At 35.0% G+C, this 17770-nt stretch overlaps 1 protein-coding gene across 1 annotated transcript in view; it reads left to right on the plus strand.

Moving 5' to 3' along the window:
- The window catches only part of RSBN1L (round spermatid basic protein 1 like), an 80301-nt gene that overhangs the window by 25282 nt on the left and 37249 nt on the right, over positions 1-17770 (plus strand). Inside the window, exons 2-3 of the mRNA XM_087443203.1 lie at positions 4929-5045; positions 12781-13421. Of these exons, the coding sequence (XP_087299329.1) occupies positions 4929-5045; positions 12781-13421 (758 nt within the window). The remainder of the gene's footprint in view (positions 1-4928; positions 5046-12780; positions 13422-17770) is intronic.

Genomic DNA, 17770 nt, shown 5'->3' on the forward strand with positions numbered 1-17770 from the left:
GAGATCATCAATATGAGTATGATAATGAGAGTTAAAATTTTTGTCATAATGAAAAGACTAAATTATATTTTTGAAAGCAGAGAAGTGTGTAGTACATTTTTGGAAGTTATTAGAATGGTTAAAAAATAAGTGGCAATATTCTGTTATCTGGAAATCTATGAATTAATTCTGAAGATTCCAGATAAATGAGTTGTTGATGTGTTATTTAATAAATCTCTTAAAAGGATTCTCTAACAAAGCTTTTCATAAGTTTTACTTTCTTATTGGATGATGAATATTTATATATGTGTATGTGTGTATTTTTATCTGTACATTATTATAATGACTTTAATACTGGTGGAGATTAGTGAATTTTATTATAACCGAATGAAAAACAATGATTTTGTTATTTAGGAACTGGTTTTCCAAAGTGGTATTTAGAATCAACTGATATCTTGTTGATTGTAGGATTCTTTAGTGCAGCGCTGTTAGTGATTTTGCTCAATAGAAATGTATCAGGTGAATGAAATACATATTACCCTGATGCGTATGTGGCATGTACTGCTAAATCATAAATTGACCATATGTTTGAAAATCCCATTTATATTTGGTTTGAAATTATTTTAAGCAGCTTTCTTTATTATGTCTTAACTTTTATATATAAGGTATGTGTTTAGCCCATGTGTATTTTTTCACATATGTAATTTGTAGTTTGTTCTGGGTTGGTAATGACTTAGTCATTTATTCCTTCTTCTTTCCTCCATTCTTACATTCCTTTTACCTCTTTAGGTTCAAACTATATCATGGGTCTGTTTGCATCTGTTTCCCTCTGTCTCTTACCCCCCCACCTTTTTATTTTTAAGTAAAACTTGTAGTCCTTATGTTAAGTTGGACTTTTCAAAACAGATAATTTCTTGTTCTTATGATGCAATAATTCTTACTTTTATTCTAAGAATTATGATGGGCAAGGTGAGCTAGAACTTCTTTCCAAGACTTAGATTAGACCATGAAGGATAAAACTATACAAATTCTTGGTCATGACAAGAAATGAATAAAAACTAAGAATGACAGGTTTTTTTTAAAATTTTATTTATTTATTTATTTTTTCCCCCAAAGCCCCAGTAGATAGTTGTATGTCATAGCTGCACATCCTTCTAGTTGCTGTGTGTGGGATGCGGCCTCAGCATGGCCGGAGAAGCAGTGCGTCAGTGCGCGCCTGGGATCTGAACCCGGGCCGCCAGCAGCGGAGCGCACTCACTTAACCGCTAAGCCACGGGGCCGGCCCAAGAATGACAGTTTTTTAAAGAGCAGTGTATTACAAAACATGATGCCAGGGAGCTGTTTCCCTTGTGAAAAGATTTAGAAGTGGCTTTATAAATATGAGTACATTACAGTGTGATAGCAGCAGTCTGGAGATTTTATAGACAGTGGTGTTCTGAATTGTTGCAGCCAAAAATGTTTATTATGGCTCAATATTATGGATAGATAGATCGACATAGATAATATTCTACATTGATAAGCCTTATATCTTTATAAAATGCTTTTGTATATATTTCCTATTTAATTTTTACATAAACTCCATTTTACAACTGAAGCTGAAGATCTGACAGTTTGTTATATCAAGGTTGTGGAAGCTTAAACTTGAACCTCGGTCTTCTGAACTTGTAGGCTTCCCACTTTGTCTTAGCTGTAACATGTTTACCTGTAACATGTAAATATGTAACATAACATCTTATGTTATCTGTAATATGATTACAGAAAATTTAATGGAGGCATTTAAAGTTGGATTTTGAAAAAGGATGTGCTCTGACAAGAAGCAAAAAATTCTAGGAAGGGTGAAAGGTAAGTTGAAAGACTGAGACAGGTGTGTAGGTTGGGACAGCAGTTGTGCCACAAAAATGCTTTTCTACTATGTGTATATAGAATGATTTGTGTTTGCTTCATTTGCTTAGAGGGTTTTGGGTGGGGGGTAACTGCAATTATGTTGTCAGTCACTCTTCTTGTCTTGGCTGTGCCATGGTTTTTGTTTCTATAGATGTTTTTCATATAATGACTTCACACTTTGAAGTAAGCTTGACTTGAACTATTTAATATCATACTTGAAGGCATATTCCAAGATCCTTTTTCCTGTGTTATAAAACTAATATACTCCTGTGGCAGAAACTTAGAAACATTTTACCACTTAAAAATAATGGCTTTTTGGGCCGGCCCCTTGGCTTAGCGGTTAAGTGCGTGCGCTCCGCTGCTGGCTGCCCGGGTTCGGATCCCGGGTGCGCACCAACGCACCGCTCCTCTGGCCATGCTGAGGCTGCGTCCCGCATACAGCAGCTAGAAGGATGTGCAGCTATGACATACAACTATCTACTGGGGCTTTGGGAAAAAAAAAAAAAATGGCTTTTAATAATTTGTACTATTATCTTTCAGTCTGTTTTCTGAATGTGTGTGTATATTTTTGTTTGATTAATTTTTTTATTGAGGTAACATTGGTTTATAACACTATATAAATTTCAGGTGTACCTCGTTATATTTTGATTTCTGTGTAGACTACATTGTGTTCACCACCAAAAGTCTAGTTGCCATTTGTCACCATACAAATGTACTCTTTTACCTCTTTGGGGGTAATGTGTGTGTATGTAGATTATAAATTTTTTAAAAAATTGGGATGTGTAGGGTCAGGAGGTATATATGGGAAATCTCTGTACCTTCCATTCAGTTTTGCTGTGAACCTAAGTCTGATCTAAAAGATAAAGTCTATAAATAAGTGTATTTATAAATAAAATCTATAAAAAATTGGGTCATACCATATTATAGTTTTGTTTTCTGAGAAGCTGGTTTAATTTTATTCTGAAAAATATTTATATTTTGTGACTGTGGTAGATTTATAGTATATCATATTCTTTATATGTGCCATTAAAATTCTATATTTATTTTAATCTATCTGGTTACAAGTCAGGATTGTGGTTAGTTACCCTTTGGGGTGCTGCATCAAGACTGGAAGGGAACACAGGAATTCTGAGGTGCTGTTTATTTTTGTGAAAATTGAGTTGTATATGTACACGCTTTTTTCTGTATGCATATTTTACTTTAATAAACTTAAAAAGGTTTAATAGTTATTGAAATAACACTTTGGGGTTAATAAGAAAAAGAAATGCATAGACATTTCAGATGACTGCTTTCTTCAGTTGTGATTTTAAATGATATATAAATAGTTCATTTTTAAAAATGTGTGATTACTTAGGAAATATTAACTTATATATGTGTCTAAGCTCCAGCTGTTTGGAGTAACATTTTATGGCTGGATGACAGCCTATGGCAGGATTTCAAGGACTTTAAGCCTCAAAAAGTAAGAGTACCAGACTAATCTGAAGTGTGAGAACAGCTTAATCTATTCTAGAATTTAAGGTATATGTGAACAGATGAAGACCTTATCTAGCTTATTCACCTCTGTATTCCTAACCCTTTTCTTATATTCAGCAGTGCATATTTGTTGTCAATGAATCCCTGTTTTGCTTTGCTTTACCATTAACTGTTCTCTCATTTGCTTTGAGTATTATTATCACTTTTAAACACTTTGTCAGTTTGATAGGTGAAAATATTTTAGTTGAATTTGTATTTTTTATTATTGAGTGTAAGTTTTTAAGTGTATGGATTTAATTTTTTGAGAATTATCTGTTGAAGTAGTCTAGACCTGAGTTGTTCAGTGTGGTAGCCACTAGTCTCCTGTAGTTGTTGAACACTTAAGATGGAGCTACTTTGAATTAAGATATGCTGTAAGTGTAAAATAACACGCTGGATTTTGAAATCTTACTATGGAAAAAAGGATGTAAAATATCTCACTTTTTTAGTATTGGTTCTGTTTTGAAATGATGATGTTTTAGATATATTGGTTAAGTAAAATATATTATTAAAATTAATTTCACTGTTTCTTTTTGTTTCTAATGTGACTCCTAGAAAATTTAAATTTACATATGTGGTAAGCATTATATTTCTATTGGACAGTGCTAATCTAATCATTAAGAGATTAGGACCTGTGTTAAGGTAGTATTTATAGAAAGGAGAGTAAGGAGGGATTTTAAGAAATTATGCAGTATGCATGTACACTATATAATCTCTGTTATGTTACAGGATATTTTACAGTTTTTGTGTGCTTGCCTGATGGCTTTGTAATCAGTAGTAAGCTTTTTGAGGGCAAGGACTATGTCACTATTTTAAAATTCTCCTCTACATTTTGTCTTTTGCTGGATGCATAGAAGCTTGACTGAACAAACAAGAATAGGACATGAAATAATTTTGTAAATTCCAAGTTTGAATTTTTAGAATGCAGATCAGTGATTCCTAGAGTTCTTATAACCTTTATTTTAATATCATAGTATCACCAGTTAGCCAGATCAGTCATATCCTTTTTAAAAGGTGCAAGGGTTAGGGAACTAACATCTAGTCTTATATGTATAGGCTCTGGGTAGTCAGTCATTTTATATTTCTTCATTTAGTCCTTATAGTAACCTACGAGAAAGATATCAACCACCATTTTACATATTAGGAAATTGAGATTGAGTAATTTTTCCAGTCTTTATTTTACTAATTCAGATATGCCCAACTTCAAACCTAGTACTTTTCCCACTGTAGTTTACTATTAAAGTTAGCCAGTTATTTTAAGTGATTTGAAGTTAGTCTAATATTATGGTTGACATGAAGTTAAGAATAATCTTTAGAGTGAAATGTATAATGAAAAATTTTGAGTTTATGATGTGTGTATTATGTATTCCATGTTCAATATACGAAAGGAAATTTAGAAATATTTTCTAAAACCTGAGAGAAAGAAAAAAAGGTAAATTTGTTTTTCGTTCTGATTTTCTTGGTGTATTATAATTCTAGAAATTGCACTAGAGTTCATTGAAAAAATAAAATGGTAAAATAGTTTTAAATGTTTCCTTTATTTTGTCTTTCAGATAAAATCAAAGACAAAATTAGAGAGAGAGAGAAAGAAAAAGACAGAGAAAAAAAGAAGCATAAAGTAATGAGTGAGATCAAGAAAGAAAATGGAGAAGTAAAGATTTTGCTGAAAAGTAAGTTTATATTCAGTGATTTTAGTCGTGTTATATTATATTGTTTAGTATACTTATTGGCTTCGTGATTAAAATAAATGTTATTTGGTGCTGAATTTTGCTGAGAGAATAAATGAGAGTGAGAATAAACATTAATGGTCAGAAAACAAAAAGTTAATGTAATAATGGGGAGTTCCAGTCTGTACAGTAACGTGTTTTTTTTGTATTTATTTAGTGAGTCATTAAAAAATAGTAAATGTTGGGCCAGCTCTGTAGCATAGCGGTTAAGTGCGCACGCTCCGCTGTTGGGGGCCTGGGTTCAGATCCCAGGCACGCACTGATGCACGGCTTGTCAAGCCATGCTGTGGTGGCGTCCCATGTAAAGTGGAGGAAGATGGGCACGGATGTTAGCCCAGGGCCAGTCTTCCTCAGCAAAAAAAGAGGAGGATTGGCATGGATGTTAGCTCAGGGCTGATCTTCCTCACAAAAAAAAAAAAAAGGGAAATGTTAAGTTTCATTAAACTATTAAGTTCCTTAAATTATTTTAAAATAGGTTATCTAATTCTGTGTTTGTATTACTAATCTTTATCTATATTTAGATAATCTAAAATAAAAAGCTAAAGCAATTTTTAGCATGATAGTAATGGTGGAGGAAGTGATCTTATAAGTGTTTGACAGTAATTACCATATCAGAGTCTGGGATTTAGAGGGAACATTTTACTCTGAGATAAATTAGAAAGTGTACTCTTTTTCTATATGTTTTTTGCATGCTTAAGAATATCCTCTTTTTGTTTTCTGTTTTTTCTCTATTGTTACAGTTGTTTTCAGTTGCTGTTTATGCATGGGCCTGGGTGGTTGGGTAATAAGACAAATCGTATCAATAAATCTGAACTTTTTCAGAGAAAATTTGTGGTAGAATAGAAGTAAGGACAGTCTTAAATTCGCTCAGATAGCAAGATAAGAAGAATCAAGGGCATTTGGTTGTTAGGTAGCAAATTCATTAGCTGCCCTATCAAGTTAATTTGCAGATCAGAACACATTGATTTTGATTAATTTCATATTGATTTATGTGGTGATAAGCCTTTATATCTACCTAAGGGAGAAAAGACCATAACACTGCATGCGCAATGAAATAACAGGTTAATTTATATTATTTAAGATAAATGGAGCACTAGATTCTAAATTTTCATTTCATTCATTGTCATGTTTCCAGATGTTCTTTGGTGGCACTTTAAACAGTATTTATTTTCTATAAAATTCTTTTGACCTTGAAGAAACATCTCACAGCTTAAGTTGATGGCTACTTAGTTAATGCTCGTGGTCCTTTTGTTCTGTTTCTTTTGCTGGTGTGTTTTATCTGTGTTGTCTAATTAGACTGTAAGCCTAATTAAATGAAGTCACGTATGGGTGAAGTGCCAAGTACAGTGTCAGGCCCACAGATATTCAATAAGTGGATATGAATCTTTCCTGTAAACATGTATAAAAGGTTAACTCTTGTGATTAAAAAACAACAACAAACCATCTCCTCTCCTCTCCTCAATGGGTAGTATATAGATAACTAAATGAATTAAAACATGATTCATTTGGGAAACAGTGCCTGTCTCGTTGTAAGCATTAAGTGTTAGCTATTGTTATTATCCAGCAAAAACAATTTGCTGTGCTTGTGTGGCCATTTCCCACGTGAGCATATGATCAGGGAAAGGCATCCTTTGTTACTGGTGTCTTGGAGCAACAAGAGTCAGTTTGGTGGGTGGAGTGTACTGTTATTTACAACTGTGTGCCTATTTTTTCTTTCTGGCCTTCAACTTTTATTCTCTCCGTATAATTTTCTCTTTCTGATAATGCTAATGTTGCAAGCTATGGCACACACAGGCATTGATTGTTTGATGATGACACTTGAACATCTAAAATAGATGCTAAGTCTTACTCCACATGAGTCATTTCCTCCGGGTTTTCATGAAAAACTGTGTCAAGTTGAATATCACTACAGATATATACACAATTATATACATGCTGAAAAGTTTTTATTAATGCAGAAATCTTGTAAATGTTTTTCACTGATAAAATAGGATTATTTGCTTTATTATAAATAGTTTAAAGGAACAAATAAATTTGAAACAAGCTTATTTAGCTCATCCTTTTATATCTAATGTCTACCAACTACTTTTTCTGAACACACTTGAATCTTCCAGCCATTTTTATGTGTTTATTGATAAATTGTAAGAACATAGATGTTATGATTATAGTATTTTTCAAAGTAAATTTTATCATAGCATATAAAAGAAGCTTACTGGTAAGCAAGTGGAATGGGGGTTAAAAGAAGCCAATGTCCGAGATGATTGGTAGTGTACTAAAGGTTACAGATAGGTAATTCATGGCAGGAAGAGTGAAAATATTGCAGTGTGAAAAAAGCAGTGTCATTCCCCAAAGACTAAAGGTTGAAAGTAACTAAGCTAATTACTACTTTTTTTCTATGTATGATAATGGAGTTATATATATTCATTTCTGTATTAGATACGAAATCAGATCCAATTTTTCTGGGCAACCTTTATTTTTTCCCTTATTAACACTAAAAGTATATACATTAAGGTTAATGGTGGAAATTAATGCCAGTGAATTTGTGATTTTTAAAGTTTTTTTTTTTTTTAAATATAATTAGCCATTAAAAACACATGCTGTTTTTGTATCTGTTTCTCTGTGTGTGTTTTTCTTTCTCTTTGTGGGTGTCTGCATCTTCTCTGTGTCTGATTCCCTCTGGCTCTCTGTGCATGTGTGTGTCTGTCGATCTGTGAGGGGAGGGTTTCCCATCAACCTTATACATTTATACTTTTTGAGGGTCCAAATTACCTAGACAGCAATTCTATTCTTTCCGTTATGGATACTTATCAGGATCCTTTAAAAAAACTACAGGTCTGGGGCCGCCCTGTGGCATAGCAGTTAAGTGCACGCGCTCCGCTGCTGGTGGCCTGGGTTTGGATCCCGGGCACGCACCGACGCACCACTTGTCAGGCCATGCTGTGGTGGCGTCCCACATAAAGTGGAGGAAGATCGGCATGGATGTTAGCTCAGGGCCAGTCTTCCTCAGCAAAAAGAGGAGGGACTGGCATGGATGTTAGCTCAGGGCTGATCTTCCTCACAAAAAAAAACCAAAACAAACTACAGGTCTGATTTATTGGACTGAAGAATTATAGATTTAGAGTAATGTGTACTTGAAATACTTTTTAGGATAAGAAAAGAATATTAATATTCAAAATGGTCTTATTTTCTTAAAGCATTTTAAAATTTCCTACATATACATCTATTGCATTGCATATAGCATTCCAAGACAGGAAATGAGTGAGAGATTATATAAAACTTTAAAAATCTGTCTAGTGAATGCTAGTGCCTCTGTTTGCTTTAAACGTAAATAATGCATTTTACCTGTGTCCCTCGGGTCCCCAAGACTACCCCCAGGTTTGATGATTTGCTAGGAGAACTCACAGAACTCAGCATTTAGTTGTACTCACGGCTACGGTTTATTATAGTGGAGGACACAAAGTAAAATCAGTAAAGAGAAAAGGCACATGGGGCAATGTCTGGAGGAAACCAGGCACAGGTTTCCAAAAGTCTTTTCCTGGTGGAGTCACACAGGATGAATTTAATTCTAACAGCAGTGAATTGTGACAACACATGTGAAACAGTTGAAGACTTGATGCCCAGGGTTTCTTCTGGGGGCTGGTCACATAGGCACCCTGTGTCTAGCATATACCAAAATTCCACACTCCCAGAAGGAAAACAGGCATTCAACATAAACCATATTGTTTGCACAAACAGTTTAGGCACAGTGAACCACTCTTATCAGGGAATGGTGGGAACATTCCCAAAATACAAGTTCTCAGATGTCAGCCATGGGCTAACCTTGTAAGCAGGCCTTTCTAAGGATAACAGTCTCAGGCATGTTATATTAACTCTTTACTGCACACTGTGCTCACTTTAGTATTTAATTACAGAGTGGTTTGTCGTGGGAATTTAATTCAATATGAGAATCTCTTGACTGACTTATTAGTTTGTATTTTTCAGTTTCTGACTATTATACTGCTACTGTTTTCATCTATTCTCATGACTAGGAAGTAGACTGTTGTGCCTATTTTATTTCCAGGTAACATATATTCTTTTTTTTTTGCTGAGGAAGGTTCGCCCTTAGCTGACATCTGTTGCCAATCTTCCTCTTTTTTTGCTTGAGGAAGATTAGCCCTGAGTTAACATCTGTGCCAGTCTTCCTCTATTTTGTATGTGGGTCACTGCCACAGCATGGCTGATGAGTGGTGTAGGTCTGTGCCCAGGATCCGAACCTGGGAACCTGGGCCGCTGAAGCAGAATGCGCCAAACTTTTAACCACTACACCACAGGAACGGCCCCCAACTGACATATATTCTAATGACTGGATATTTTCTATTTTTAACTTTTTAAAATGTGTTAGGTGTAAATGTAACAGGATATTAAGCTCATGTTTTCATTCAAATGAAATTCTGTTGATTCTAGCAAACCTTTTTTTTGTTTTCTTTCTTTGGTGAGGAAGATTGGCCCTTAGCTAACATCTGTTGCCAATCTTACTCTTTTTGCTTGAGGAAGATTGGCCCTGAACTAACATCTGTGCCAGTTTTCCTCTATTTTGTATGTGGGATGCTGCCATATCATGGCTTGATGAGTGGTGTAGTTCCGTGCCTGGGATCTGAACCCGCGAACCTGGGCCACCCAAGCAGAGCATGGTGAACTTAACCACTACACCACTGGGCCGGCCCCCAGCAAACCATTTAATTTGTGCAATTTTACATGTATTTTCTGTTTAGTTATTAATTATACTTAGGCCCTTTAAACTTTTTTAAGTTCTGTTTTTTAATTTACTACTGTCTTTTTTCCTTGAGTCATTTGAATTTTGCTTACATATATAAACTTCTCTTGTCTTTCATTTTGATTAACCTTCTGTTTTAATTTTTTTCATTATTAATTTTGTTCTTAAGATACTAACCTGACTCTGATGTTTTGATAGTTCATACCTAGATAGCAAGTATGAATTTGTTAATATATTTCTTAACTACTTACATGTAGACTACTTACATGTAATTCTCTTCTTAAAGAGAATTAACACTTTGCATTTTATGACTTCACAAACCTGTATAATCAACAGTGTTGACAGGTTTTTATTTTTGCTTTTCATGATGGTACCAATTTAGTCTTCATTGCATAGTTATGAATTTTTAGAAGTCATAGTTTATTATTAACGTTATACTTCCCTTTTTTAGGATTTCTGTTAACTTGAGAGAATTTTTGTGGTCCTTGTTTCCAGAGTTAGGATTTAGTAGTATTCATGTGGTGGAAAACTTTGACAGAAAGGAAGAGAAGGGAAAAACCTATAAACCTCTGGTAGTCTGTTGGTGAGAGAAATCTTTTCATTCATAGATTCATTAAATGTTCTTCTGTAGCAATGTACTAGATGTCATTGTATCTCTCAGAGATACAATGATTGGGAAACAAAAAGTATCATTTCACATGGATTCATATAAAAGCTATTTGTTTCACTCATATGGTTTCCTGAAGAACATATGATATACAGGTATCCTATGAATGGAAAAATAATTTTATATGACTATATCATATATTCGTATGTATATAATATATAATAACTTTATATGAATTTAGAGTGAAGTGAAGTCTCTCCAACTAGAGAGACGAGGGGAAGCAAAATGAAGGAAATGGCATAAGAGTTGTCTTTAAAGGATGGGTAAGAAAGAGTTCAGTAGTAAGTACTAGGCAAGGCAAGGATATTTTAGGGAGAGGAAATGCCTTTGTCAGTAGTAGAAAAATAAGGTAGGCGGGCCGACCCCATGGCTTAGCGGTTAAGTGTGCGCGCTCCGCTGCTGGTGGCCCGGGCGCGCACCGACTCTCCGCTTCTCTGGCCATGCTGAGCCGTGTCCCACGTACAGCAACTAGAAGGATGTGCATCTATGACATACAACTCTCTACTAGGGCTTTGGGGGAAAAAATAAAAAAAAAAAGAAATAATGTAGGACTAGGTATGTTTTATAAGAAATTATAAAAGTGCAGAGTGACAAGAGCATGAGGTACTTGAGGGCATTGTCTCTGGATTCCAGACTGAGGAGGTTATATTTTATTTGGTAGACGTTGAGAATCCTTGAAAGCAGTTGAGTCAAGGGATGAATATGATCCAAAAAATATATAAAACTTATAGAAAGAGTAATATGGCTCCAGCATTCAGGATGAGAGACAGTCATGAGGCTGTTAGGCCAAAAATTAAGGCGGTAGTATCAAGGAAGTAAAAAGTAACCAGGGATGAGCTGGATAATTCTGTCAAATTTTGGAGACATCAGGAAGAATGATTTGAGAGAGTATCGTTGGATTTGATATTTGAATATTCTGGGAAAATTTGAGTAGACTGGAAGCAGACCCAGAATTTAAGGAAGGGAAGAGAATAGTAAGGTAATAAAAGGAAGGCACTGGGGATAGATGGTTCTTTACAAGAAGTTTCCTAGTCAAAAGAGGAGAGGGAACTGTTAAGCCAGAGTTTTTGAAGTTGGTGGCAGGGACTTATTTTTGGAAAGTAGGCGGGGCGGGACATCTCACTCACTGGGGACAGAAAGGAATAAAAGATATGTGAAGATGGAAAATTTTAGGTAAAGAAGCAGGTTGGGAAGATTTAATTTATGACAGGTTATCTATAAATGTGAAATAACAGGTGGAAACAGTGAATGCCTTCTTTTCTCAACTGTTAGCTTAGTGGCTTTTTCATATTATCTTAGGAAGCATAATATTTTCTTATGAGGATGTTTATTTTTTTCTATTTTTCTTATTGTAGAGAAATAAATATATTGTGATAACATAAAGTGTTTATTTGTATGCTTAGATTCTACAGCTGAATAGCTTCTATGGATTAATCTTTTATTCTTTGGAGTTCTAAATTTCTGAGCTCAGAGTCTACTTGCCTTTGGGTACAGAAGCTCAATATATAAGCTTCTAATGCCCCATGTCTTTTTCTTTTAATTTTATTTGTCTTTTTACCAGTACACGGATATCATTTGTGCTTAGGATGTGAGAAATGATTCTGATTTTGTCATCTCCTTTATGGTACCTTATTGGGTCTTCATTGGAACTTTGTAAACTCTAGTGGACCAAAAATAGCCCATTTCAGATGCAAGAGTAGTTTACTAAGAAGGAGGTACGGTAGAAAGCTAAGGAATTTCTGTATTTGTTGCTGTTATACTATGCAAGTATTTTTCTCCCTTTATGATTTATAAATTTTGACACCTATATGCAATTTTTATGAACTTAAAGTAAAAATGATGATACATATCAGTGGGAAACATCTAGAGTGCATTATTCATATTGACCTTTGTTAAACTTTCTATTTATGGTTTTCTACATTTAAAATTTGAACATTATGCTTTCTCAAACATTCACTCATTTCATTACTTCAGTAAACCCTGAGCATCTGCTACATGTCAGAATGGTACTATGCACTATAGATGTAACTTTGTTAAGCCTTCCTGTGTGTGTGTGTATATGTGTGTGTGTACATGTGGAGAGAGGGATAGAGACTGACTAAATTATGATTATCAATACTGTGAAACGAGTCTCAAATATAAACCTAATTCTGAGGTTAGGTTTAATAAATATTGCTTATTTGTTATAAAACAGTTCCTAAAGCATGATTTTTAAGTAACTAAAATATGGAGTTTCAAAAACAAATTTTTCCCAACAGGTGGGAAGGATAAACCAAAAACAAATGTTGAAGACTTACAAATTAAAAAGGTAAAGAAGAAAAAGAAAAAGAAACACAAAGAGAATGAAAAACGGAAGCGTCCGAAAATGTATAGCAAATCTATTCAAACCATCTGCTCAGGATTGCTCTCTGATGTTGAAGATCAAGAAGCCAAAGGCATCTTAAGTGATAACGTAAAGGATTACCGTGGAAAGAATTTGGATACCAAGAACTATGATTCCAAAACTCCAGAGAACAGTGAGTTTCCATTTGTCTCATTAAAGGAGCCACGGGTTCAGAATAACCTTAGAAGGTTGGATACTTTGGAGTTCAAACGGCTCATTCATATTGAGCACCAGCCTAATGGAGGTGCATCCGTTATCCACGCCTACAGTAGTGAGCTCTCCCACCTGTCTCCTGTGGAGATGGAGAGGTTCGCAGAAGAATTTGTGGGCCTGGTGTTCAGTGAAAATGAAAACTCTGCAGCTTTCTATGTAATGGGTATTGTTCATGGGGCAGCTACTTACTTACCTGACTTTTTAGACTACTTTTCATTTAATTTTCCCAATTCGCCAGTGAAAATGGAGATATTGGGAAAGAAAGATATAGAGACAACGACTATGTCCAATTTTCATGCTCAGGTAAGAGTTTTTATTTTTTTAAATTTTATTTATTTGTATTAGACAAGTTTCTGTTCTTTTTCATTTTGCTATAGGTTTGAAATAAAAAGGTAAGAATGTAATTAAACCTCTTGAGAATATGAAGAATACATTACTTTCTTGATGTGAACATCAGAGTTTAAATTTCAGTTTCTACTTATCTGTTTTTTCTTAAAGATAATTAATGAAATAATTAAGATTCTGTTGTCCTTTTTTGCAAGAATTTATCTTGGAAATGAAACGAATGAAATGAATTTAACTGTGTATTTTCCAGTCCTTACAATAGTTCTCTCACCTGAAAATCATCTAAAATTGTCTTCTTGCTTTATGTGATAATGTCTTAAAAGTGCTTAGCACTGAATGCATCACATAGGAGGTGCTGAATAAATGTTGGCCAGAAAGTATATCGCGGAACAAAGGAATTATCAGTTAATTGTGTGATTATGTGAGAAAATTAGTGGATCAGTGCATATATTGAGCTGATTTCCATTTCCTACCCTTCTCTATGGTATAGACTATATATTATTGTAGAAAGCAGAGGCAGAATCAAGTTTTCTGGCTCTTGAAAGTGAACATGGGCCCACGTAAAAGGCCAGTGCCGTTGTCACCCACTCTCAGATCAGGGACTACGGAGGCCAGGAGATCAGCCAACTTTCACATTTATTGGTGCTCAAGTTTCCTGTTTTCTGAGTAATAATTGACATCATTCTAGTTTGGAAGGAGGAAAAAAGTAAAGAAAGTCTCAAAAGGATCTTAGTGATCATCTATCCCAACCTTTCTCAACTTACAGATAAGCATATAAACATAGACAGGAGTAACTTACTGTTTTAAGGTTGGCAGCAGTGCCAGGAATAGAACAAAATCTCCTTAATCTTCATCCAGGACTCTTTTACTTATTCTGAGTATATTTTTTTGTTATGTGTTCAATGTGAAATGATAATCTGGATGTCCAATCATCCACACATACCAAACCCCCCCCACACCCCACAGTATGTTTGGTGTATATTCTGTAATATATTGTAGTCTGGAAAATAAGATAATATTTAAAGTTTTAATGTGTGTGGAATTATTCTCTAATGTAACACGTCTGAGAATCAGAATTTATATTTCAGAGCTGAAAGGGATCTATAGAGCATCTGTTACTAGCCCTGTCATTTTATAGAATTCCAGAATGGTTAGCAACTTGTCTGAGATTACAGGAGTTTAGTGGTAGAGCCAAACTGGCATCTAGTAATAGTGTCTGCTATTTGTTGAGTACTGACTATGCCAAGAACTGCTCTAAGCTCTTTATATGTAATAACTCATTTAATCCTCATTACAGTGTAGTTTTAGCAGTGTGGAAACAGATACAGTGAGAGAAGAAATAACTTGCCTAAAGACCTTCAGTGCTAGATCATTCGTTTGTCATTTATTATATATCTGCTAAATGCCAGGTTTTATGCTAGGCCTCTTGACTTCCAATACCTTTTATTTCTATTATATCACAAACTTTCTTGCTGCCATACTATGCAAATTTATTTCAGTAATCTTTTAAATGTCATAATGCTTAACACTTGCTTTTCAAATAGCTTTTAAGGTTAGGAATTATTAATATTTTATTAAATGGTAAGAATTTTCATAACTATATACTAAGTACAACATGAAAACTGTGCTTTTGTTATTAAATAAAACGAGATGCTGGGACTCATTAATTATGTCAGCAAGTGACTAGGTTGTGGGTCTCAAGTCCTTAGTTACCCTAGTGCCACCACCTATTCAGAGTTCTTGGGTAATTCATATGGCACAGAGGAAACTGTAGGCAGATGTGTCTTTGTTACCAGCTATGGTTTTGGCCCCATATCTGTGTGATCTGTCAGCTGCAAGGACTGCTTTTACCTCTTTAGCTTTAGACTTAATAGCAGGAAGATACCCGTGCAAGGTCCATGTTCCTTTAACCTAAGATCCTCCAGATCCAGTCATTTCTATAGTGTGGGGAAGAATATCTAGTGAAAAGCTGCCCTGAACTGCTTATTTGATATTTCCTCCACACTGGATTCTTAGTTTGTATTTTTTTTTTATTGATGGCATAATGGTTTATAAATTGTAAAATTATTATTTTATATTATTATTAGTCCCTCACCATATATATGTGCCCCTTTCCCCCTTATGACCCCTCTGCCCCAACCCCCCCCCCCCAACTCCCTTCCCCTTTGGTAACCACTAACCTGTTCTCTTTGTCCATGTGTTAGTTGATCTTCCATATATGAGTGAAGTCATACGGTGTTTGTATTTCTCTGTCTGGCTTATTTCACTTAACATAATCCCTCAAGGTCCATCCATGTTGTTGCAGATGGGATGATTTTGTCTTTTTTATGGCTGAGTAGTATTCCGTTGTAAATATATACCACATCTTCTTTATCCATTCATCAGTCGATGGGCACTTGGGTTGCTTCCATGTCTTGGCTATTGTGAATAATGTTGCAGTGAACATAGGGGTGCATAAGTCCCTTTGAATTGTTGATTTCAAGTTCTTTGGATAAATACCTAGTGGGATAGCTGGGTTGCATGGTATTTCTATTTTTAATTTTTTGAGAAATCTCCATACTGTTTTCCGTAGTGGCTGCACGAGTTTGCATTCCCACCAGCAGTGTATGAGGGTTCCCTTTTCTCCACATCCTCTCCAACATTTGTTATTTTCTGTCTTGGTGATTATAGCCATTCTAATGGGTGTAAGATGATATCTTAGTGTGGTTTTGATTTGCATTTCCCTGATGATTAGTGATGTTGAACATCTTTTCATGTGCCTGTTGGCCACCTGTATATCTTCTTTGGAAAAATGTCTCTTCGTATCCTCTGCCCATTCTTTGATTGGGTTGTTTGCTTTTGTTGTTCAGTTGTGCGAGTTCTTTATATATTTTGGAGATTAACCCCTTGTCAGATATATGATTTGCAAATATTTTCTTCCAGTTGGTGAGTTGTCTTTTCGTTTGTTCCTTGTTTCCGTTGGCTTACAGAAGCTCTTTAGTCTGATGAAGTCCCATTTGTTTATTTTTTCTTTTGTTTCCCTTGCTTGAGTAGACATGGTATTCGAAAAGATCCTTCTAAGGCTGATGTCAGAGTGTACTGCCTATATTTTCTTCTAGGAGTTTTATGGTTTCACATCTTACCTTCAAGTCTTTAATCCATTTTGAGTTAATTTTTGTGTATGGCAAAAGATAACGATCTACTTTCATTCTTTTGCATGTGGCTGTCCAGTTTTCCCAACACCGTTTATTGAAGAGACTTTCCTTTCTCTGTTGTATGTTCTTAGCTCCTTTGTCAAAGATTAGCTGTGTGTAGATGTGTGGTTTTATTTCTGGGCTTTCAATTATGTTCCATTGATTTGTGTGTCTGTTTTTGTGCCATTACCATGCTGTTTTGATTACTATAGCTTTGTAGTATATTTTGAAGTCAGGGATTGTGATGTCTCCAGCTTTGTTCTTTTTTCTCAGGATTGCTTTAGCTATTCGGGGTCTTTTGTTGCCTCATATGAATTTTAGGATTCTTTGTTCTATTTCCATGAATAATGTCATTGGGATTCTGATTGGGATTGCATTGAATGTGTAGATTGCTTTAGGTAGTGTGGACATTTTACCTATGTTTATTCTTCAAATCCAAGTGCATGGAATATCTTTCCCTTTCTTTATGTCATCATCAGTTTCTTTCAATAATGTCTTATAGTTTTCATTGTATAGGTCTTTCACCTCCTTGGTTAAATTTATTCCTAGATATTTTATTCTTTTTGTTGCAATTGTAAATGGAATTGTATTCTTGAGTTGTCTTTCTGTTAGTTCGTTATTAGAGTATAGAAATGCAACTGATTTTGTACTCTGCAACTTTGCTGTAGATGTTCATTATTTCTAATAGTTTTCCGATGGATTCTGTAGGGTTTTCTATATATAAAATCACGTCATCTGTAAACAGAGTTTCACTTCTTCCTTGCCAATTAGGATACCTTTATGTCTTTTTCTTGCCTAATTGCTCTGGCCAAAACCTCCAGTACTGTGTTGAATAAGAGTGGCAAGACTGGGCACCCTTGTCTTATTCCTGTTCTCAGAGGGATGGCTTTCAGTTTTTCCCTGTTGAGTATGATGTTGGCTGTGGGTTTGTCATATATGGCCTTATGTTGAGGCACTTTCCTTCTGTACCCATTTTATTGAAAGTTTTTATCATAAATGGATGTTGGATCTTGTCAAATGCTTTCTCTGTGTCTATTGAGATGATCATGTGATTTTTATTCCTCATTTTGTTAATGTGGCATTTCTCATTGATTGATTTGCAGATGTTGAACCATCCCTGTGTTCCTGGTATAA

This window comes from Ceratotherium simum, chromosome 1 (assembly GCF_057802395.1).
Source record: "Ceratotherium simum simum isolate JZ-2026a chromosome 1, ASM5780239v1, whole genome shotgun sequence".
Taxonomy (NCBI): Eukaryota; Metazoa; Chordata; class Mammalia; order Perissodactyla; family Rhinocerotidae; genus Ceratotherium; species Ceratotherium simum.